Genomic DNA, 26,880 nt, shown 5'->3' on the forward strand with positions numbered 1-26,880 from the left:
TAGGCCTCCTACAACGCGGTACCTTTACAACGCGTTTTCGCTCCAACGCGGTTGGAAAAATGCGGAAATTTTCTTACAACACGGTACTTTTACAACGCGGTTTACGGTATTTAGAAACGAATTATCTTTCACATAACAGAAAAATCGCAACGGATCACGTGATACTAACTGCAATTCGGCATACAGAACTAAATGTCCTTGAAAACAGCTGTTTGTCACTGTTGGCGTGTTATTTATTCCCTTGAAAGTTTCAGGGGAAGACCGTTTCTAGACAGATGTGCATCAGTTATTGTAAACACAAATATATCACTAAATTTTCCATCATTTATACTGTTTCAGTAAGTGGGGACAGCAAAAATGGTTCAAAATACAGTATAAACTTCTATTGGGTGTATATTTTTAACAACATAGTGAAGAAAAGTTATTTTTTGTGATTTTTACTGTCCACAAAACTGATTGAAAAAATTTTAGCCATAACAATGCCAAATGAAAAGAAAGGACTGTCATTAAAAAGGAAATTTATAACTCTTCAAAGATAGAAATTTTGGATCGAATTAAAAATCAAGAGCGGATAGCTGATATTAGTAGGCATTTTAATTTAAATGAGTTGACTATTCGGTCGATTAAGCAATCGGGAGAAAAGATTAGAAATTTGGTCGCATCCGGATCATCTATTCTTGCGAAAAATGTTGCTAGTCCGAGAGCACCTATAATGTAAAAAATGGAACAAGCGCTAATATCATGGGTAGAAGATATGAACAAGAAACGGTTGCCTTTAAATAAAACTGCACTTAAACACAAAGCCTTAAAAATATTTGATTATTTGAAACAAATGGGACAGTCGTCAGCTGCAGTGGCGTAGCGTGGTGTCAGCCGCCAGGAGCGGAGGAAAATTTCACATCACAGAAATAAGTAATGAACAATTCCGTGCTCATTTCAATCGGTCCGAATCGTAGGTGCGACAAAAATATGAAATGAAATGGTTCAAATTTTTACAAAATATTATTATTATTTATTGTGAAATTTTTCCGCTCCCTAAAAGTGTCGCCCGGGGCGGGCTGCCCCTGCCGCCCCCACTATGCTACGCGACTGCTCAGCTGATGAAACCAGTGTTAAATTCGTGGCTACCAATGGCCGCTTTGAAAAATTCAAAAAACGCCATTCAAATGCCAAGTTTTTCTCTTTTTAGAACTGAATCCCAGTTTTTGTATTGAGTTGGTGTCTCCTATAACGTGATTTCCCACAACGCGGTATTTTCAAGGAACGTATCTACTGCGTTGTAGGAGGCCTACCTGTATTTTCAGAACTTCTTAACAAATGCATACTTAGTTTCAATGTGGAGGGGGGAAAACAAAAATACTATGTAAATTAGACAAACTTTTTTAGCTGGAAGAATTAGAAATTCATTAGATCCATCTAAAAGAAATAAAAACATTTATTCTATCTAATTAAGTTCATTTCAGCAAAGAAATAAATATATTACATGTTACTAATTTAATTACAATGCATACATATAAATTTTTCTAAATGAATTCTTAATTATCATCTAATATTCTTGCTGATAAGATGAAAATATTTTCCTAAAAGGCCAAACTACACGGCTGCACACTTGATAAAGAATAAATTCGAACATTAGGTTAAACATTACCTATTCGCTCTTGATTGTTTGTTTATTTTTTCTTAACTTTAATTAATTATTAAGATATAGATTAATAAGTGTCTACTATTATTAAAATAGACATTAAAAACGAAAGTTTATTTATAGAAAATCAGATAATGACACGTATATGTCTTATCTTTGTAATTTGTATTTGAATGATTGTAAAAAAAAAGTTTAAGATATAATTCCAAATACACTTTGATAAAACAAACTCATATTTAAAAAGAATTTTCAGAAAAACTGTTTGATAATTACAAGTAAATACAGTTTTAGGAAATTTGTCAGAGTAAAAATACTAATAATGCATTTAAAAAAAACTAAAAAAAAATTACAACCATTAAAATTAACTATTTCTGTTTTATCAATGAACTTCAGAATGTTTATTTTGATGTATTTAATGTGTGTATTATTAAGTGTACAGATACGACTCAACTTATAACCATTCAAAGTTATGATGCTCTCCCACAGACATTTGCAGTAGCCGTATTGACAAGCGCAAGGAACTTATGATTGAAACAAAGCAAAACATCTAGAGTGCTACTCTAATAACTGTACAAAAGCTCATATCCTTTTAGATTTGCTTCACAATAGCTATAACAAATGGCGTTATTACATATAATGTATATTCCGTTTTTGTTGTTATCAACATTGATTACTGTTTATGGTCACCTTAGCATAAAAATGCCTTGCAGTGTGATACTTTTGTTCTGTAGTGGTGGTGTTTTTGTTTGCATTTACTATGTTAGACTTACTATCAGATTGTCGAAATGGAAACTAATCTTAAGTTGAGGTTTATCTGTATCTACGGTAACATCACAAGAAAGATTTTTACATGAGACGGTCAACACATTATTTCACATACAATTTCTTAATTTTTAAATGTTTTTACTTCAGACCAGATTATATTAATTTAACAGTTTTAATACAGTTTGTAATAAAAATTCAAATGCAAAGTTGCTGATCATAGACATATTAAAATTATGATACAACTAATCTTATCAAAGTATCAAAGTGCTGTTCAAAGTAATATTTTACAGCCTAAGCGTTTTGCTATTTTCATTAAAAATATCAATTCAAATTAATTAAATTTCTTTAGTTTTTTCATCAAAGAAATCTAATTAATTTTCTTGTTTTATTTCACATTAATTTAGTTTTAGAAATAATTAATATATCAAAAGATTTCTAATTTTTCTTAGTGTTCTTGATGGCAAAAGATAGACAAAAACAATTAAATTTTTTAAGGATAAATTACAACACACCACATGGGGAAATGCATAATAACAAACACAGAACCAATAACCAGTGTAAAGAAAGAAAGAAAAAATCTCTGGACAAACATTTTCTAACTCCTTCTGAATTATTCAGGTGCTATAACGGTTACCCAATGAAATATTGTTCGAAACATAAAAGCCTTTTTGAAAGAAATTAAATTCGAACCACATTTGAACTATAAGTACAAAAATTTAAAACCGCCCATGCATTGTCCTGCGCATAACAAGAGTCAACCAATGACTATACCTTCATCTCAAGTGGAGCCTGCCAGGCCATCAATGAATTCATTTCCTCCTCAAAATTTATACAAGATGACGCAAAATTAGCTTTAAAGATTTCTATGGTCTCCAACCATCTGAGGTGCTCTGTGTGGGATGTTGTGAAGAGAAGTTTGGCCATAGTGAAGTCCGCCACAATTTCCAGATCCACTGTATAGAAGAACTCAAGATGAGTTAGAAAATGTTTGTCTAGAGATAGCATTTTTTTTTTCTTCACACCTGTTCCATGTTCGTTATTAAGGATAAACTTCTTTTAATAGTTAATATTACAAGGAATTAATTGCTTTTCTCATATCATGAATTTTAATTATCTTAAACCTGTAAACAATCTTCTGAATAATAGAATAATTATAGACTTTACTCAACAACCTTGAATTTATGTGACCAGAAAAAGTCCTTTTTCAGAAAGTTTTAGAGTTTATCAAAATTTTTCTGGTCTAAACGTAACTATTAAAAACTTTTTAGTGAAATATTCATATCAAATCATAATTATTATGATGATTATTTTTAAAGCGACTAATATTACACCAACAGAAATTAAGTTCTTTGTTATGAAAAACAAAATTTAAGGATAAACCGGTTGCTGTTAAACAACTGTTTTACTCAATTAAAAAAGTTTAAAATATGTTTTTTTTTTTTAATTTCTGAAAAATAATTTTACAAAATACTATTTAATCAGTTTGTTTATGTAAACTTTCAATCTTCAAATTTCTTAGAATTCAGTTAATAAGAAGATTCCTGCTGATATTTTAATTACATTATTTCTGTGCAATGAAAACTAGAATCAAAGAAAATAAACAGTAAACAGGTTTAGTTACTATGGAAATTAAAAATTACTTTGTTTTCAAGAATATAAACTTAATGTGAAATGAGGTTTACATATATTCTACTAGTAATAAGAATTTTTGCAACAAATCTCATAAAAGTATTTTACATGTGAAATTAAAATTAAGTACTTGAACAGATATTATGTAAAATAAATACTAAATTATATAGTCTTCCAAAAAGAATGCTCCAGTTTAAATTATTGTAATTATGTTAATTATTATCTGAGAACACAGTAATTAACTTAAAATATTGAAAAACTGTCCAAGTTTCACATTTACCCATTACAATTTCTCAATGTGCACCTTGTGTCGTGACACACTTTCAACTAATACGCATTCTTTCTACATTCACTACAGCACATCCGTTGTCACCCCTCCCGCAGCAGCCATAATTCTATAACAGGGGTGGCCAACCTGCGGCTCGCGAGCCACATGCGGCTCTTTGAAGGATTATTTATGGCTCTCGATAAATGTACCCGAGTTCCCTTTTCATTTTTGTGTTATTATATTTTAAAAAATTATTATCGTTCCGTATGTGTTTCAAAATGTCTTTTAAATTACTAACAGCAAATATGAAAGACTAAGTGCAACGTTGTAACAAATTTCATTTCCGTCCAAGTTAAGAATGATATGACTCGTCGAAAACTGCGCGAACGAACATAAACAGTGGCGTAATCGTCCGTTATCGACCGACTCCAGACCGATTTTGAATTTGTAAACTGTCATTGCAACGGACAGTTGACATTGTGCTCTGGAGGAAACAATTTGTATCACTCTTGCTACGGATATAATTTGTAATCTGGAATTTTTTGCATACCTTTTTAATACGTATTTAATTGCGGCTCACGAAAAATTTCAAATTTTGAAAAATGGCTCGGACTATCAAGGAGCTTGGCCACCCCAGTTCTATAAGCTCCTGCAGATTATTCATGTTGCACAATGACTAGTGATTCTGACTTTGTGGATTGCCGAACACAAAGTGCTTTCTCTATTATGGATTTGTCATTTTTGTTTATGGCACTTCCTAGAGATAGACAATAAGGCATTTAAATGCAGATTGGATATGAAACATGGACAGTTATTCTATCGATTGGTGTACATCACATACTTCTCAGATAATAATTAACATAATTATAATAAATTAAAGTGGTAGCAATATTCATTTTGGAAGACCCTATAAATTAAAAATGACAAATTCAGTGATAGACTTTGACATTCAATGAACTATTAACATTTTAATCATCAAAGAGAAGAAAACATTTCAAATTACAAAGTTAGAGAGAGAGAAAAAACATTCAATTTATATATTTTTGTTTCAAATTTATAAACGAGAAATGTCAAAAAACAACCATTTCGTTTCAACTTCTCTGGCAAACACAATTCTGACACAGTTTATATGATTTAACATATTGTTTCAAGGTTCCTTGTATCATACTTTCTGTCTCTATCTAATTTTGACAATAGGATATTTCAGTTCCAAATACTAAACTAAGAACCTATTAGAATATGAAATAAGAAACTGAAAGTCATTGCTAAATTACATTAATCATTATATTTCAGCTAACAGAGAAAATATGATGATTAACCACAAATCATCATAAAGAACTGAAATACAATATATGATATACACAAAAAGTGTATTGCAATATATTGGTATGTTGAAATTTTGCTTGCTGTAGAAAATAAAAGCAAATAACATTTCTTTCTCATTTATAAGTTTAAAATGGAAATTATTTCTTTTTAGTTTGTTTTATTCTACACCTTTATAATTCAAATTTGTTTTTGTTTTCAGCAATTGAAAAATTAATATTAATCTTCAAAAATTAGGTCAAGGTCATTTACACATCATTACTCAATCTGGCATCAACAATTTATTATATAAATATACAAATTCCAATTTCTGAATGTGCATTTTACTAAAACTTAAAGGGCTTTTGGATGTATTCTATAATGGACAAAAACATATTCATAAGCATAATTAAGCTAAGTGTGTCCTCTAATAACAGTATATTCATTTTCTTTAGTGAGTTCTGAATTCTACATCCAGAAATTAATCACAATTATCAATAAACTATTCTATAAACTAATTAAGTAAGGCCGAGATTAGTTTATTACACTTATTTTATAAATCGCATAAATGCAGATGGGAAGTTTTATTGTTAGTCTAATAGAGTGCTAACTAAGCTAATAACAATCTTGCAAAAACAAGCAGTAGTAGAAATTGAACTAAGTTGACATCATTTCCACAAAACTGTCATGAATTTAGTGCATTGTATTATTGTAAATACATTTTTGAAAATTCATTTTTTCATTTAATTAATTAAAGTTATCAACTTTCAATATATAATGGCATAATATTTTGTTATAAATACATTTTATTCTTTTCTAATCCTTAAAATTATTAATTAGGAGTATAATAATAATTCCTAATTAATAACTTTTTGTTACTATTAATTTTTAATAGGATTTTTGACAAATAGAAATGGATTTATTTATTAATGCACATTAAAATCAATATAACACATTAATATTAAAAAAAAAAAAAAAATCAAATCATTTTCTAAACAGGTCAATGACAAATGATTGAAATCTCAAGATGATCTGAAATTGGCTGCGCAAATTAATTTAACATAAATAACATTTAAACTTGGCACCATATTCGAAAAGATGAGAAAAAATGCTTAATTCTGGAAAATTTTACCAAATAAAATTTTAATTTGGTTTCCAGAATTAAGCATTCTTTCTCATCTCTTATTTAATATAACTTTACCAACAGCTAACCAATTCTTTACAGTAATTTCTGTATTGTAAGTTTATATCAAAATAACAGAATGGTAGTAGTTAGATAAAGTTGCAATATTAGAAAGAGTAATTAAAAGAATTCTTATAGTTCTATAAATTTAGACAATTGGACTCTATAGCTTTTACCTTTGAATTATACAAAATAAATGAGTTTTTAGCACATTAATAAATAAAAAACCTTAATTATAAATTAATGTATTCAACAGTTAAATTTTAAAAAATTAATAAATGTAACTTTTGCTTTTCCTCAATTTTAAAATAATCAAAATTAAAAGTTTAATTACACCTTTATCAAATTTTAAAATATATTTAAAAAAAAAAAGTAAATTTCATTAACTTTTGGCCTATTAAATATTTCCTATCCAAAAACTAGCCTTTGGCAGTTTCCTTGTGAATGCCCTGATAACAGGGCCTCTTTGAGTACATATAGGTCAAGATTAGTTGAAAACATACATGAAAGATATATTAATTTTTAAATGTATTGGTAAAATGGAAAAAAGTTAACCTTATCATTTTATTACAGAAAAAAAATTACCGTATTGAGTTCCTACTGAAAATGTAGCCAAATGTTCTAACAGATATGTAGCACCATCCTCACTCGGTTCGCTGTGATGATCTACATAAAAGATAAATATCATTATAATCTACATAAAAAAAAAATATATTTTTAAAAATTTCAAATAAATAATTTTATAATCTTACATATAAATACTGTAAAGTCATTTATAAATATTTCTCAATATAAAACTACAATAAAAACAATGTCATAAATTACTTTACATAATCTTAAAAAGGTAATACGACTAAAATACAAATAAACACCCAAATAATTATATGTACACAACACCTTGAATTCAAAATATATATAAACATCATTGGGTGTTTCGAGTAAAACCCAGTTAAAATTAAACTTCAGCCATTTCTATTTGACTAATATAATAATTTTAAAAAAGATTATTCTTTATATTATGGTAGTTTTTCATTATTTACTTACATATATAATTTTAAAATATAAATTAAAATTTATAATTCCATTAATTAAATCATTTGGTAAATTTATATTATAAAACTAATTATACATTTGATGAAATATAAAAATTAATCATTAAAACAGAAACTTTTGATAAAAATATATAAATTTTTCATTGTTATAAGAAACTGGAAACAATACATTAACAATTCTAATAAATTTTGCCTTATTTAATGTGATGTGTCTTCTATTTATAAAAATGTACAGTTACAATCTAATTCTAATGCTTAGACTGTAAAGTTATTAATTTTCAGTTAACTTTGTCATACAAACGACATTAGACATTTGCATACAGTATTAGCTTAATGCTCTTGCAACAAATTCAGCTCTAACAGAGTGTCGAGCGTAAACACTAACGTGCACACTCAAACTTTATCAGTCATCTGCTGGCAAAAGTAGAACAAGTTGCTACTTATCTAAGTGTCATGACACTTGAGAAAACATTTGGCAATTTGGTTATTAGATTTCAAAATAATTTACATTTTAAAGTTGTTTCATAGCATACTTATATACTATATGTTAAAATTCTAATATGTTTAATGTGTGTACAGAACACAGTTATTGTATATTAGAACATATTCTGTCCGTAATGTAATAATATATTAATTTTTAACAGGAGCTATTTTTTGTTGTTTTTGTTGAATTTTGTAAACATAATAAACATATTTACAATGAAAACTATCATTTTAATCAATAAAGTAAGAATAACTCGAAAACGAATGACAAAAATGTTATTATTATTACCAAATTTTCCATCAAGTTCAATTTGTCCTATGGAAAATTTTTTACTTTAGCATGATGGCATGTTATCAATATTTTTCTAATAAATAAAAATCATTGCGAGTCTTTTTTTAATACAAAGCAAAAATAATCTGATATGCCAAGGATTTTAAATAATTAAAGATAAGTATAAGCTTGTTTCTACAAAAAGGGATTTTTTTTTAGTCCAATCCAAATTAATTCACTTATATAGATATATATATATTTTTTTCCTTGTTAAATTTTCATTAATCTATCATCATTTATTGGATTCTGATGATAAATTTACATTTATTTTTAAAATTTTATTTAGTGGGTATTCTGTTGTTATTGAATTTTTTTTAACATGTTTCAAAATGGATGCCATTTCTTACCTCTCAGAGTACATTTTCTGAATTGGAGGAGATCATTTCATATTGCAAAAAAAAAAAAAAAAAAGGCAATATACAGTGTTAAAAACNAAGGGATTTTTTTTAGTCCAATCCAAATTAATTCACTTATATAGGAAATTAATTTAAATACTTCTACTTCTAGGTAAAACTTCTAGTGAATACATCTAGAGGTTATCTTCAACAGATTTCTTAAGTTTCATTTGATTTTAAACATGATTCAATTATTAACATCAAACAAATACCATAGCATATTCTTCATTATCCACTCCTAAACCCATACTGTTCTTCTCTTCATTTTTTAATAAGATAAAATTATTTTAACTTTTGAAGCTATTTTCTTATAATGTTTTCCTTGAAGCATATTATGAAGAAAATTGATGATTTCTTATAAGAAATATTGAATCTTTCAAAGAAATTTTTTTTTTTTTAAATTTAATAATGCACACAGAACGAATAACCGGTGTGAAGAAAACAAAAATCAAAAAACTATCCCAAGACAAACATTTTCCAACTCCTTCTGAGTTCTTTAGGTGCTATAATGGTTACCAGATGGAACATCATTCAGAACATAAAAGCTCTTTTTGAAAGAAATATATATTAAATTTTAAGGAGAAAATGATGTTGTCAACGGCCTGGCAAACTCTACTTGACACGACAGTTTAGGCATTGATTAAATCTTCATTATGCACAGAGCAATGAATGTGCGGCTTTAAATTTTTATACTCATATTTCAAATTCTGGTTCAAATTTTTCTTTTACTTTTAAAAAAATATAAAGCAATTCTTTCTAGACTGCATATTGTAATATCAACACACTATATATATAACTCCCCGGGGTATATAAAATTCCAGTTACGGACTCAAGGCGACGAAGTAAATTAATATACGTAGGGGCAACAGGAAGAAGTATCAAAGACAGGTTAGCAGAACATCAAGCAAATATAAGAAAAAACAACCTTGCACTGCGCTAGCCACCTACGTTCTAGCGGACCAGCAAGACGTCAATGTTGAATGGGACCAAGCAAGACTAATGCAGATAGTTCAAGACAGGAGACACCGACATTACGCGGAAGCCTGGCAGATTTGTAAGGCAAAGCATAAAGGCCTTGCAGTCAACTTCCGGGAATCGACAAAAATATCGGCAGCATGGTCCTCTAGCTTAATATAAAATTAATAATTGAAGAAAGTAGTTAATATGTATCTCAAGTTATATTTTTTGAACGATGTAGGGAGATGGCATCTTTAAGTATTTATATTTAGATAGTTATGTAACCTTTTATATTTCCGGTTACACTGATGTCATGTACAACGGATTATAAGCGAGTTCGAAAGATTTGAAAAAACAGTTATTCGTACTAAGCGTTCGATTTACGATTGTGGTGTTTATTTTGTTACATAGTTAATTTTATTTTCTTGAGAAAGGTCTTTTAACAAGACCGAAAACGTTTGAAAGTTGTTATAATAAAGCGTCGGCTGCAAGAAAAGGTGTTTTAGTAAGTGTGTTAAAAATATAAAGCTTTTATATTCTGAACTACATTCCATCTGGTAACCATTCTAATGCCAGAAGAAGAACTCAGAAGGAATTGGAAAATGTTTGTCTTGAGATAGTTTTTTGTTTTCTTCACACCGGTTATTAGTTCTGTGTGCATTATTAAGTATTTCCCGGTGTGGTGTGTTGTAATTTTTTAAATTTTTCGCAAGAATTCCAATATTTAAAAAGGAATAATTACGGAACTGAATAAAATAAAATGTTAAATTTAATCTTACCTGAGCCATACCCATTTGAATGATGTGACCTGGTTGAAATCTTCTCATTTCCATGATGATATGGTGACATAGCTCTTTGGTGAGACCGAGAACTAATGCCTCTAAAATTCAATTTCGAATTTATAATTACAATTAGGTAAATAAATAACAATAATTACTGTAAAATATTTCTAATAATCAATAAAAATTTACAATAGGCAAATACTAAAAATTTAAACTTTACCTTATTTGTGAATCTTGTTCTTCCCAATATGGTTGACCATCAATTACACCAGGCATGGTTCATTATAAGAACTAAAAATTCCAAAATCAAAAAATGTAAAATACCATTTATAAATTTAAAAAAATAAATATATTAATATTAATAATAATAATGATGTGTATATTTTGATAAATCTTTCAGTAATTGCACAATATTTCAATCCATTCACACATTTTCCCCCTATTTTTTCCCCATTCTAAAAAATTATAAAAACTGCAATTTTCTGTAATTTTTAGGACACTTACTGGGCCTTGATTTACCATTTGACCATCATAACAACGTTGTCTTTAGTACCTCCAATCAGCATAATATACTTTGTTTTATAGTATGGTATAATAAATATAGTTTGTTCCCTCTTAATTAAGGCAATCTAACAATAAACCAGGGCAGAGATGCAATTTGCTGTTGTTTGTTTGGTTACTATTAATCACAACTTCTTTACATTTATTAAATTGTTCAAATTACATCAATTGATCACGAAATCTATTAATGGTTAAAAAAATAATTTGGAACAACACTAGACAAATTGCCGCATATTGATATTATTAATGATCAAATAGGAGTAATTAATTAAATATAAAAAAGATCAATACAACAAATATATAATGACATACATATCTGTAGTGTCAAATTATTCTAATCATTAATAAAATTTATAGCCAATCAGTAATAACCTAGTAAAATTCCAGATACTGTTTATGTTTGAGATAAATTCAACAAACAGGAATCAAGTTACGAATCTATTTTTTTAAATAATTAGATCTGGAATACAAATCTTTTAATGAACGTTATATAATTTATCCCAAATAAACATGTGACAAACTAGTTACTAGTAAACGTTCTGCAATTACAAACCAAACTTTTACAATGAATGTGTATATCCAATTTTATATTAAAAAAGAATCATTTAATCAATGTTTAAAAGTAAATAGTTATAGTTATTAAGGCAATATTTTTCATAATTTCTATTTAATGAAAGTTTACTTTAGCACATGATACCAAATAGGTTTGTTTCTTCTATCAAATTAATAAGTAATATAAATACGAAATTGTTATATAAAACCAAAATTGCAAAGTACATTAATGTGATATTATCATTAACTGAATAATATTACTATATTAAATTTCACTATTAAACTGTTACGTAGCGCATTTGACAATCTCTAGTAAAACTTTTGCATTGCCGAACAATCTATCAAATTATCTATTGGGCTAATAATTAGATACAATTTGATTTGTTTAGAGATAGGTGGTTAATCTATTGTTTCTTGATAAATTTAATAATTAGAATTAAACTTTAGAATATGTTTTTTTTTAAAGTAATTCAGTATAATATAGCAAAATATTTTACAGATCAATAAACTATAACAAAATATCATATGAAATACAGTTATAATCTAAGAACTGAATTCAAACAGCAGTAGAGACAGGAATATAAAACAAAAAATCAAGTACAAATAAAGCAAAGCGCATATACTGCATATACGTACCAGGGTCAATCTAACGTATCTTCCAGCAATGAAGGAGAAGTCTGACGAACGTTTTTGACTATATCGATTACTCTGCTTCAGGTCCAACAAAAAATTCTAAACTTTACAAATAGAATGCATTAAGCTTATGTAACGTATTAGAATTCTTCAAATTATGGAACAAGCACAGAATGTTCGATGACATATTTTGAAAATCTAAACATCCTTCTCCGTTGCTGGAAGGGTGCTTAGGTTGACCCCGGTGTGTATTAAGTTACGACTTTAAGAATTCATATTTTATGCCAAACACATATTTAGAAATGTAAAATATAAATCAAATTAAAAGATTTTTACATTCTTTACTTCTAGAAAATCAAAAACACGTATTAAATATTTAAATTGTAGATATATTAATATTTCTATAATAAAAAGAATAAAAACAATGCATAAATTTGCAAATAACATTTAAGATTTTATTATTTCTAGAGATTATATTTAAAAACTTATATGGCATTACCTATGATTACATCACATTCAGATTGCATAAGCAACAATAACAATAGTCTGTTTACTTTCCTGTCTCTATCAAAATATAAATCTTTTAAAATGTTTTTAAGAGTGACACTACAGTCGATTTTATTACTATTTTTTTGTTCTTTAATTCAATCTTTAACACACAAAATTAAAATTTATACAAGAACTTTGATATATTGAAAAAAATAAATGCTTTTAATCATCAAAATTTTACAATGCTTAAAACTTCATATAGATTTTTAATTAATTTTAAGAATAAAAGAATTTTTAAATACATTTGGGATTAAATGCTAAAAAATCTTCGGAAAATTTCCGTCGCAAAATTCTACAGAGCTTCTAAAAACAATTAATAAATTACGAGGTCAGACACAGAAAAAATGGACAATAAGCATTTCCTGATTCGAGAATGTTTCGTTCCGACAACTAAATTTTTATGTTTGGCTCTTAAAGTTTAATCCAATGGCGGGACCGAGAAGTTACAAAACGTTTATCATCAATTTTTTTGCGTCCAATTTAATAAATATCTACTTATTTTTTTAAAATTCTTTTAAATATTAAAACAAGCGTTGAAATGAAAAGGACAGGTGCTTCTAAAATCTATGCCAATATCCTAAATTTTATTTGAATAATTTCTAAAACATAATCTGGTAATTTAATTATATTCAAGATAAAAATTCGATTATTTTATAACGCTCGCAATACCCATTAATACAGTAACATACAGTGCGCGCAAATTTATTCTGTGTCAATCAATTCTTAAAAAACTAATTTACGTAATATTACGATATTTATTTGAAAAAACATTAACACTAACAATAATTAAATAAACTCACAGATAATTTTTTAAGTAATTACAATATGCAATTTACTATTTCAGAACAGGTATTTTAGTAATTTTTAATGCATTAAAGGCTATATCAAAAAATAAAAAAAAATTACAATTCAATTTAAAACTAATAATCAAGTTTTTGAATATGGCAATTAAATATAGAGTCATTAATCTATCAATTTTTTTCCCTAGAACCACAACACAATGTTATATTTTAAAGCAGCAATGAAAAAATTTGAGAACAAATCATAATTATATTCTTTACTTTGACAATTAAATGACAGAAAAAGAAAAAAAATAGGTTATGGATGTATACATGTACAAAGCTAAACAATGCATATAATTAAGACATTCCGAAGGATTATATCTTAACATTTTCAAGAGTAAGGTAGTTTTTCCCCTATTAATTTTAATAAAAAATAAAATAACATTTTAAAGTTATAATAAATTAAAATATTTTTAGTAATTTATCTAAATAAATCTAAACTTTTTTATTTAATTCTTCAACGTATATATGTAAACGTGGCCCCACACATTTAGTATTCGTCAACTGCCAAATAATTGCCTATTCGTCCCCTTTGATTTGGCACAATATACCAACGATGAGTGGAAAATGACAAATACCAAACATTAGTTGCAAGTAAATCATTCACACTACTCTGTACTGCTCAAATGTCTGCTCATCATTTGGCCAAATACTGTGTGTGTAGCTGAATTAACCTAAAGGATTCATATAATTAACACACTCCTTCAGAATGTGTTAATTATATGAATCCTTGGGTTGTGTGTAGTTCTAATCTATAACATAAAAGAAGCCCTTAGCTACTACCAAATAATAATACATGCAAACAACATCAGGTCCTAAGCTGTAGCTTGTTTAGCCTATACATAAATCAGGCCCTTATCATATATAAAATATTTTTAAGAGTAACACAACTTTTTTCTTCTAATCTTAATAAAAAATATATAATTTTGAAGTTATAAATTATGATACAAACTTAAACAATTTACATGCTTATAATATTTTGAAGGTTATATATGTTTTCAAATGTACAAGTATCTCTTGACTAACGTGATTAATTAATCCCTCGATCCTACCGCATATATCAAAATCGCATTAATCAAAACACAGTATCTATGTTAAGTAAAGACGGCTTGTAAAGCCACATAAATTAAAACTTCTGTTGCGTATATAAAGGGATTGCCACAATTAATTCCGCGCGTTAATCAAATCCCACATTAAGCAAGGGAAACCTATAATTTAAACTATTCACCATTAATTCTAGGGGTAAAAAATTAATTTTGAAGTATCAAATTACAATTTGTAATTTATTTAAATTGAATACAGAACATTAATTTAATACTAAATCCTATTCACAGATTATTAATAAAATTTTTATGCAAATTAGTTCAAAAAAAAAAAAAGGCAATAAACTATAATAGATGCTAGATAATTTATAAAGTGTAAAAGGACACAGCAATTCTAGGGCAGAAATATAAAGCAGAAAAAGTCGACAACTAAAAATCCGAATATTTTTAAGCACGGAGCCCTTTTATCGACATAAACTTTTAAATGGAATTCAAATTTTTGTCTAAGTACGTTATTACTCACTGAACTGGCAATCTGATCGAACGTAATTTTAGAATTTCTCGACTTTCAAGGAACCAAAAATAGTACAATTGCTGATTTCTGTCTCTCTCTATGCACTAACAATAAAACATACTTAAGCTGTTTAGTACTGATTATGTCTAAATTTAAATGCAACTATAGAAATTTATATATAGAAACAAACTCTGAAACAAAATGACATTTTCATTCATATGAAAATTTTTCTACACTTGAATGAGTAATTTTATATTTATTTATAAAATTCGTTTTTTCCTCCTTCATTAAACTTATTTTGAAACTAGTTCACACTTTCTTTACTTGTATTCAAAGAATTTTTAATGAGCTAAAGCTTAACTGAGCTTGAAGAGTTAGATTGCATGCCTTAAGTGTTCGACTACTCAAAATTTTCCTATTTTAAATTCGAATTTTAAAATTTGCGTGTCAATTTTCAATTAATTTTTTCGATCAATTTTTTATTATTATTTTTTAATACTAAAGATATGCAGAATATATTCCAGGAAGTAAAATTTGTTAAATAGGTTTTAATTTACAGCTTATAACACTTATACATAATGACGCGAAACAAAAGAAATGAGGGCTCGGACATTTTTTGCAATTAGACTCTTGTACTAAATGGGTTAAAATGTATTACAAACGTTTATTACGAAAACTAGTTTATAACAAGGTCCTAATGATTCTACGCAATCTCTCTCTCTCTCTCTCTCTTTCTTTTTTGTTAATGAACTTCTACAAGAAAATTCTTACATAATTCCAAATAAACATAAATTAAATAATAATATTACTAACAATTTACTAGATTTTATTCTGTAAATTTGAGGCGGTTTCTACTTAACCATATATAACCAACTTAGAATTTTTGAAATTTGTATTCATTGAGAAAACTACTATTCATATGTATGCTAATATATAAATATAAATATTCAAGAGAGAACGCACCACACAATGAACACAACTTGTCTATCAGATCTCGACTGACTAGTCGACGAGATTATAATTTTTTTTATGAATAATTCATTTAACATTTACGTAAAAATTCAAAACTTCTTAATAAATAAAACAATTATAAGTGTAAAACTTACAAGAATTCGTTTTTCTCACGTGCCTGACGAATAAAGTATCTAATAAGTCTTCGATTTTCTGGCTGTCGACATCAATACAGTTTAACTACTTGAAAACCGTGAAGTAACTTTAGCAAATATTATAGATAAAGTAAGTAAGAATAACAATGGAATTTGTTGTTCTTGCTAGTTTTATCTATATATGATATGATATTATTCAATATATGAACAATTGGTGAACAAGATACTTTACAATTATTTAATAGTACGTGTGTAAATTGAAATAACAAATATATCAACTTATTCAGTTATAAGAATAGATACAAGATAGTTAGAAACTGAAAATTAGATAAGAAAAACAATTTTCTACATGATTTATTAGATACTTGTATTTCGAAACTTATTAAGAACTTTAAATAAAATATTTTTGATAGATGAGACGATAAAAATATGTTTCCTACAAATTTCGTAACTCCTACAGAGCTACAATCTAATTTAAGGTGCATAAGAACTGCTGATTTAAGACGTCACCTTGAATGACATCTTAAATCAGCAGTTCTTATGCACCTTAAATTAGATTCAGCATAAATTTATTCAATACCTAAACACACAAGAAGTCCGAAATTGTAAAGAATCAGTAGTTTATGCAGTTAGAAACTACGAAAAATATTACCTGATTCATATATGTAACATCTGTGTGTATATTTCAAATAAAAAGCAAACAATTTTCTGTATTACGTTGCTTTATAGAGTTTGCGTGTGGAAATTTAAATGACAAAGCAATATTTAAGTCTGTACAGATGTTTATCATTTAAAAATACATTCCATTTTTCTAAAATTTATCCTGAATATACTCTTACGTTGTAGTGTTTCGTAGACTCTAGTAATTAATAAGTTATTTTTCATGTCACCAATAACAACAATAATTTTTGCCTATTTATTACAACAAAAAGGAAAAATATCATACAAACAATACCAATTTTGAATGGAGTCCTTTATAAATACATAATGGATCCATTTTTTTTGTAATAAAAATTAGATCAACAGACAATAATAAAACAATGTAAATCTTTAATGTTTATGCAGTTATATTTCTTAACAAACCAAAATATTTTAATTACATATTTTGGTTCGTTAAGATTTACATAAGTAAAGTGACATAATGACACATTTTTACCTCTCTTTTCTAAGTTACTTAACATATTAAAAATCTGAAAAATTTAGTAAAAGTAATGGAAACAAATGTTAAAATTAGATAAACTTTCATGCATTAAAATTCTCTACTAGTTTTATTTTTAATAAAATGACGGAGATGAAGGATTAAAAACAAATTAGGTCAAGTATTTACATCCGTTGCCGACCAAAAAAAAAAGACTAGAAAGTCGTGGCAAAAAATGTCCCGAGAGAGATTATATGCAATAACATTAATCGCTAGCATTTCTCAATCTGTAAGGTTGTTTACTTCTATACGTGGTAGCGACATCTCTACATTAGTTGCACCGCCGTGTAGAAAGACAAGTTGAGAAAATTTTAACGGTACGAAACATTCCGTCGGAGATTGTATAACATCCCTAACGTTGCGCAAACCGGGTAACGTTGCAAACGTGGGATTTTTCAATTTTATGCAATCTTGCGAATCTACGAACCCGGTTCGGCGTGCCCGTCTTCTCCGCTGCGATACGCAAAACTCTGCGCTACTTCGCCGCCGACTAGAGACGGAAATTATGCATAATCAAGTTCAATGTTCTGTTTAATTAAAAAGAAAAAAATTATTAAAAAAAAAAATCCACGTAATTAAGCAAGGATTTTTATATGCACGGCAAAATAGAAGGCACCAGAGCTTGTAGATCAGGTTTACAACTGTAGATTTCCGTAAGTGACGACAGGTGTATGGAATGCCACTACATGAGATTGCTAAAATGCGCAGGTGTCAAATCCGATCCTCTCCAATTTTTTTCGCGTGTTTTATTTCGTGTAGCGATCCCGATTATCTTCCATTATCCTTCATCAAATTTTACGTCTCTCTCACGATACGGAAGGACGTGTAACGGGGTCGAAAGTTGTGAGAATCTGAATCGCGGAAATAATTGAATCGAGTCAACAGTTGTCAGAGGTCGGGTCGCGCATGCTTGACCCATTATATATTAAACTCTTAATTAGGAAAAAATAAATAAATATAGCGGATAAGTTAAGTAGTATAAACGCATGAAAATCGATGGTAAACATAAATCTAATTAAGCTACTATAGGAAAATTCGTAGAGAGTAGGTTAGCGACGATGATAGAAACGAGTGGTTACGCCGGCGTAACACGTCTCCCGTTACTACTATAGTTTAAATTAAGGTAACGTCACGTTATTTTAGAAACGATATAGGCCTTACCTTCATGAGAAAGATAAATCCAGCTCTACCTTATCCTATTCGGTTTCTCGTTTATCATGCCACGTGACGCGAAGTAGGAGTGACCCTGTTTGCAACCTGTGACGACGCGTTAATCGCGTGTGAGCCGATATGGAATAAAAAAAAACATAAAATAAATAAATAAACGTTTCGAAACGTTTATATTCCACGTTTAAAACTGTTTACTTTTTGTCGTCTCCGCGGATACAATTCGAATAGTTTATTAGAGTAGAAAACACATCGGAACAAGTCGACCTTCGATAGACTCCGCTATATTAAATTCTTGTGTTATCGGAAAACAATAGGCGAACACGCTCAACCTTCCAGAGCCTCACAAAATGGAATCCTAACTATTTACGTGACGCAATATAACCTGTTTAAGGCAGCGGCGGCGGCGGGGGGGTACGAAGTTTGCGCGTGTTGCGTGTAAAAGCCACGATTCGGAATTGTGGGACGTCGTCTCCTGTATATGTCTCTGTTTTGGATCTTCTGCCGGCACACCTATACCTGTGACCTAGTTGGTTCCCAGTTCCCGCCTTTGCCGACCTCCAAAATACCTTTCTCCCCCCTCTCCCCACACACCAACTTTCGATCGATTAATTACTAGGAATAGATATTTAATTATATACGTATTATATGTGAGTATTCGATAGATCCGCGCGTCCTTCAAAATTAGAGAGAGGGGGGAGAGCAAAAGTAACTCACGAAGACTGTCCCTCGGGGAAACACATCCCACTTTACCTAGTCACGGAAGTGATGAGATATTTACGACAAAAAGCGCAGTGTTACACTGCGCTTTTTGTCATTATTGTCTTTGCTAAAACACCTAAGGGAATGAGCAATTCTAGAATACACCTGAAGAAGGTTTCTAATTATATCTGTTCTATATAATATTCTGGAACATCTAGAATCGGTTTCGTCACAGAATTTCGGAATTTCGTAAACACCCGTGTGACACTATGACTTTACAAAGCGGCAAAACTCGCTATTCATCTTGTATACAATAAAAAAATATTGCTTCCACGTTGGACCAGGATGCTGTTACATCATCAATTCTGTTCTTTTATTATTATTATTATTATTCTAGGTGGCCTCCGGCTATCGGGGAGAAGGTTCACGCAAATTATAAAGGTGACTAACTGTGACTGAAAGACGTCAAAAATATATATATATTTATATTATATAGCTGATATATATATAACATAACTGATGCATAAAAGATCCACGCTTTATATTTTGATCCGTTAGCTAAAACAATGGATACACGAACGTCGTCCATTTTTAATTTATAGCTGAAAGCTTCCTATACATTCGGCAATTATGCCTATGCAGCTGCAGAGTGTACGCCTACTGCTCTTGTCGTTATATTCTAGCCTAAGGCCCATAACTGTCTACGTAATTATGGATAGCTGTAAACAGTTTCAACATTAAAATCTCCACTTGGAGAAGAGATTTATATCAGTTTTACAATTTTCGCGGATAGAACCCAATTAGTAATTAAGTATACACAATATTCTGAACTAAAATCTACAATCTAATACCGAAGCAAGCATTTTATTATGATTTATCTCACGTCAGAAAAAATATATTTTTACAGGTTCTGCAACTATCCTGTAGGTGAATTTCATATTTTTCTTGCTAAACTCTACTTCCAAAAAGGTTGATAATTATATCTATATATATAAAAAACAAGGGAGGTAATTTTAACACTTCACAAACAAGTTCTGTTACCGTTCTACACACCGTTATACACCTATTTAACAGTAATAAAAAAGTAGAAAATTGTAACAAGACAGTCAAAAAACTCTAGACGTGGATTGACCCGTCGATAAACTGTTGATATATATACATACATGCATTATGATTTAAGATAATGATACATTAAGCTTTTTTAAAAATTCTACTAGACACAGAACAACAACGGGGAAGTTCCAGAAAAACAAGTTGTGCATTGGGAGGCACTTAATGGGAGACTAAAACAACTGCCAGTTAACTATTCTCCATAATTGTATTATGTATATTTTAGTTAATAACTACAAAAATATTCTAAAAAAATGTATAAAATCTTAAGATATAAAACGATTCTTGATGTGTATTTAATTAAGTAATTCGTTGATCGAAACTAGTATAGTCTTACCTTGAATTTCTCGGAAAACTGATACGTGTGTGTGTGAAGCCGATAATGCTCGGAGCAATATTCATAAAAATTTTTATATTTATCCTAAACTACATATTTTGTACTCGGAGAATAGGTTAAAAACATAAGTAGATTGAACAAAAGAGAACAAAAAAAAATATTTTTTCTCCAGGAAAAATGATTTTTAAATTCCTAAATGCAACTTGGTGGAGTATAAAAACCATTCTAGCTTTACAGTTTTTAAAGTATTTATGATACATTTCTGTTCTTTTTTTAAAAAAAAATATTTTTCTTCTTAAATATGTTATCTTATTTTGAATTATTGTTTTATTTGTTAATTTAAGATTAGGTTTGTTTAATATGCACTAAATCACTATCAATACCTAGATGGCATTACAAGTATCAGCAAATTCCTTTCTCTATTAAAGTCCTGTATAAAACAGTAGCCAGTGAAGGGGGTAAAAAAATAAAACAAATATTTATATTGCCCGAAGAGATTTTTATAAAAGTCCTTGATTTGTCCTTGACGATTATTATTAACGCTTACGGAATCAACATTCGATATACAAAAATCTTAATGGAATTATTTTAAATAATTTGAATGCTTTTCGTATGGAAAAAAATGTATATTTAAATTGAGAAATAATTGTAACTTTTCAAGGTCTATCAGCTCCTACCCTTGATGGTTATTTTGGTGCGTTCTGTTTGAAAGAGCACGATGATGAATGATGACAGTCGGAAATGAGTCAAGTAGAATGTTGTTTCTATTCTTACGAATTTAAACTACGGCATAGCATCTTTTATTTATTTCATATTACAACCTACTTAACTTTTGTTCCATGCCAGAGTCTATAAATCAAACGTCGGTCACCTTACGTAACTATCTGGTATGTATCAATCAAACTTCAAATTAAAATGCAATCTGGAATGGGAAGCATGAATGACTTCCAGTTTATAAACCTTATGCTTATGTTTTAATTGACATTATGTACCATTTTTATGCATCTTAAATTATAAATACATGAGCAAATTTTTTCCTTTTTAAACTGCCGAAGACCTGGAAAAAATCAGAGCATAGTTAGGAACGAGATGAAGCCGATACTGACCGACCAAACATGTTTTGAATATTTAAAACAATACTGTTTATGTAGAAAATTTATTGCTTAATGTCAATAAACTCTATAATGTATAGTTTCCATGATAAAAACATAAATCCTCACAGCGATTAGTTAATTTTGAATGATATCCTCAAGAGTGAGTTGTCACTTCATAGCATTATCATAAAAAAAAAATAAAAAGATGGTAATAAATTATTCTACACCTCACTGAAGCATTTAACATGCATGAGAAAATCTTACATCCTTTACAAGTGAATAAAATTAACGAAAATCAAAATTATTTTGCCTTTATTGTCAAATTTTATAATGTCTGTATGTCATGATAGCGTAAGGTATAATAAAAATTATTCAGTGTATATGTCAGGAAGGAAATATCTAGGTTAGGAGGTTACTAACTTTAACATTGGACAACTTGATACAGCCATGTTGATACATAAAAATGTTATAACAAATTACAAAAAACGTTACCTAAAACGGCTAAAAATAGATATTTGACACAATATTTAAATTTTACTGTTTTCAATATTTGTATTTGGTAAACTGTACCTGGTAAAAAAGAATAAAACAAAAAAAAAAATCCACAATTGTAGTTTGACTTGTATGGTTTTATCAATGCACTCCTACACAATTTTACAAGGACAGAGAAAGTTTGTTTTCAAATTTTGGAAATAATCCAAAAAAAAATTGTCAATACTTTTGATCACATTAAAAATTTAATGCAATTCTTTACTATATTAGGTTGCAATGTTAGAATTACTTCTCAATATAAATTTAAATTACACGTAGAAAATATTACGCCGTCAAAACAGAAATGCGTGGCAAACAAGAATTTTTCAAATTATTCTAAAATTGATGACCAGAGGGTGTGCGAGTAGATATTTTATCATTTTAGATAAAACATTGACGTATTCACACCCTTGGATATACTCCCCAGTCATAAATATTATTTTACACAACATGTTTTCTTTCTCCGTAGCTATAAATTCTAACAGATTACACTCGAAGCTTGGATTGGTTGACGCTTTCCTATTTTATTGTATCTTCTTGACAATCAGACACATTTTTCAATTCAGATAAATTTAAAATTAGAATTATTTGGGTGCGTTTTTTTAATGTCAAGAAACGTTTTCTATAAAATGGAGTAGAGCTTTACATAATTGCATTTCATAAAAATGCATTTTGTAATTTCGTCATTTCAAGTTCAATAAATTGTTTATGCAAAAAAAAATAATTTAAATAGCATTCTTTATTTTTAAAGATAACCTTATACTTGACAACGCAGGACATGCTTTATTCCTCTGTTTGTGGAAATTGAATCTGTAAAATTTATTCTTTTATGTATTATATAAGAAAGGAAAGAAAAGGAATATTTATCGAGGAAATGCTACTCCACCCATTTTAACTGAATAGATGCTTCTGAAACTCCTATTCCTGTTAAAACTGCATTCTTTCTTATGCATTAATAAATTATATGTTACAGAAAAGTCACTAATTCAGTGCACAAATAACATATATCTATTGAGTAAAAGTGCTTTCATGCAGATAGATTTGCATGCTTCGAAACATCAAAACTCTGTTATAGAAAACTCCTTTGTATGCTTCTAACATTCAAAAATGTATTTTTTAGACTTATAATTAGAATAGATATGAACATTTCCAGCAATTCAAATATTTTCAAATTAATAAATCGATTTCTCTTATAGATAGTCTGTTGCTTAAGAGAACAGATTAGAAAATTTACCGAATAAAAATATTATTTTTATTATTTTAAAATTTAATTAAATAATAAACTAAAAATCAAANCGTGTTTTTTTTTAAAGTTAGCAACAAATTTAAACAATTTTTTTAAAAGTAGAATTTAAAATATTTATTATAACGAAGTCAAAATAATTTCAGTTCAATAAATCTAAAAAAATTTCGCATTTAAATCGAAAAATTAGATTGAAAAAAATATTCAAAGAATTTCACATGCATTTTACTAAAAGGAATAATATTAAATCTACTTTTTAAAAATAATTTAATCGTTTCTTTTCAGAAAAATCCATTTTGACCTTATTTATTCATCTATTCAATCGCGAAATAAAGAAATCCTTGATATAACAGTTTAAAATCCCGAATTTTCGAATTGAAACACGTCATAAATATAATGGAAAATAATAATAATAATAAAAGAATTTTTGATTAACTTAAATAAATCATAAAAATTATGCTGTCCAAATCTACTTCCCATATAATAAAAATGATTTAGCAAAATTAGAACTTTTCAGATAAAAAATAATAATAATAATAATAAAAGAATTCTTGATTAACTTAAATAAATCATAAAAATTATGCTGTCCAAATCTACTTCCCATATGAATATAATTTTAAAGCTTAATTTTGAATAATTAATCGACTTTCAGTTTCTTCATGACTGCATATGGAATTTCATTAATAATATCAAAATAACAATACAATTTGTTTTGCTTAACATCAACTTTAATAATTCATTTTTAACTTCACTCTAGCCAAATTACTTAATAATTAATTAGCCTTAAGTAACCAATAAAAGAATCTGGCTGTTTGATATTAATTTTTTAATATTAATCATAATTACTTGAGAAATAATCACAGTAAAATCCAGTTAATTATATAATTGTTTTATAATTTAATCTCTCTTCTACTGATGTTATATCTTCTTCATTTCCTTTAAAAATACAGCTATGTTTTTCTTTAACAAATATAAATAGAACAAGACCATCAGTACAGATGCTATATACCTTTATAAATCATTTAAAGTATTTTATATCTGATATGTTCTATCATATTTCATGTAAGTGAAATAAGATAGTGTTTGCGTAGCAACAGATATAGTTCTAGATTCTGTTTGCAAGTTAATATCTTCTGAGAGTTCAGAAAACACAGGTAACATATCATCAATCACTTCTCAGCAACATATTTTTTTAAAATTCTTTCTCATTTCCCAACATCAGGGTGTTTTATTTACATCTGTCATAGATTTAGCCAGGCTGTCAATGGAGCAGCTGCACGGTAAGAGACAGGCCATATTTAGGCCGTACTACTGACAAAAACTTCATAGAATTGAACTGAAGTTTAACACACATGCATTAACTACTTAAGCCGTCCAATCCAACAACACACAATAACGTGTTGTTCAATATGTTAATGCGTCCTTCAAAACATTGTTCTGGTGCATATAGCCGAGAAGATTCACAACAGCGGGGATTCTGACAGTTATATATATTTATTATAACAATAAAACATGACCAAATGTCAATATAGAGTGATGTAAGTTATTTTTAGGTAAAATGTATATATATATATATATATATATACAGCTTACTTAAAAATATATACTGGTACATATAAAATATTACTGGGAGAATCTTCACTTTTGTGAATCTTCTTGTTTTTGTGTACTGGTTCAATTTATTTTGTAGGACTATGGCATATTGAACAAATTATTGTATGTTGTTGGATTGGATGGTTTAAGTAATTAAGGAGTGTGCTTATTATTTATATATATATAATTATACACACACTATTATACTGTATACTGTATATATAGCAAGTCTACACTATATTATAGTAAACACTACGATAAGATGCGAGCTCCGAACGAGGGATTTACCGCCACCCTGGAGTTACAGACCTCTCCCCGTACGAGCAAAAAAATCAACAGAACCGTACTTGCACGTGCGATCCTTTACGAGATATTTGCATTCAGTTTTTACCAGTACCACTGCATATTTTCCACAGTGTCGGACTTCGGTGCTCGCTACTGCTTGCACCTCAACATCCTCAAAGCCCCACACCCCTTAAAACTATATAATGTCGAGTAGTCCACAAACGGTCAATTGTGCTACTCAAAACCAGTGTGATCACACGGGCCAAATAGTTAAATGTCATAGTCTTAGCAGAACGATTGCGCGCAAGCCAGAAGTAGGCCGATCCTGCCAACGGTCGCACATAGAGGTACGGTTCCTTTGACTTTTTTGCCCCTGCTGTTACGGTCTACCGATACAACCGACTCATTCGGAAGTGTAATAGTACCTACACCACAGTATACTATACTACATTCTGTATATAGAAATTGATCTAAAAGCAAGATTTCTACCATGTAGAACAGTATTATACAGATCCTAACACAACCTATTTAATAACAAATGTCAAAATAATGTTCAAAAATATAAATATTACACAAATTAAGGTAAAGTAATATATCATCATATAAAACCAAAAATAGAACAGTGTAATATATTAAATTATATATTAATGTGGAAAATATCAAAAATAATATATCTTATGAAAGATAACAGGTGTGGGTTATCAAAATAGAAAAAGGAATGTTTTTATGAAAACAAATATGTATAGATCTTATCTAATTTTGAAATCTTTTAAACTTTAAACCTTTATCTTACTTGATATTGCATTCTTGAACGTATCAAAGACAATATTTTATCGTATAATCGAGAAAAACAACCCGATTACAGTTTCAGGTCGACGGTTCTATCGTCTGTTGTTGTTGTTGTTATCGATCACAGCGCCACCATCGTATTATTAAATCGGGGATGATGTTTAAATTATTATTATTATTTTTTTTTCTTTTAATTTCAATTTTGTTTTATTAATTTATTAATTACGCTTATCTTATTAATA

At 28.5% G+C, this 26,880-nt stretch overlaps 1 protein-coding gene across 1 annotated transcript in view; it reads right to left on the minus strand.

The window, feature by feature from the left end:
* LOC111631768 (epidermal growth factor receptor kinase substrate 8-like protein 2) overlaps positions 1–26,779 on the minus strand; it is a 36,078-nt gene extending 9,299 nt beyond the window's left edge. The window contains exons 1-4 of the mRNA XM_023376075.1: positions 26,643–26,779; positions 11,010–11,080; positions 10,787–10,887; positions 7,375–7,455 (exon numbers count right to left, since the gene is read on the minus strand). Of these exons, the coding sequence (XP_023231843.1) occupies positions 7,375–7,455; positions 10,787–10,887; positions 11,010–11,065 (238 nt within the window). The 5' untranslated portion in view covers positions 11,066–11,080; positions 26,643–26,779. The remainder of the gene's footprint in view (positions 1–7,374; positions 7,456–10,786; positions 10,888–11,009; positions 11,081–26,642) is intronic.
* Positions 26,780–26,880: the final 101 nt, after the last annotated feature.

The sequence above is a fragment of the Centruroides sculpturatus genome, unplaced genomic scaffold (genome assembly GCF_000671375.1).
Source record: "Centruroides sculpturatus isolate CEXI.00-Female unplaced genomic scaffold, Cexi_2.0 scaffold758, whole genome shotgun sequence".
Classification (NCBI taxonomy): Eukaryota; Metazoa; Arthropoda; class Arachnida; order Scorpiones; family Buthidae; genus Centruroides; species Centruroides sculpturatus.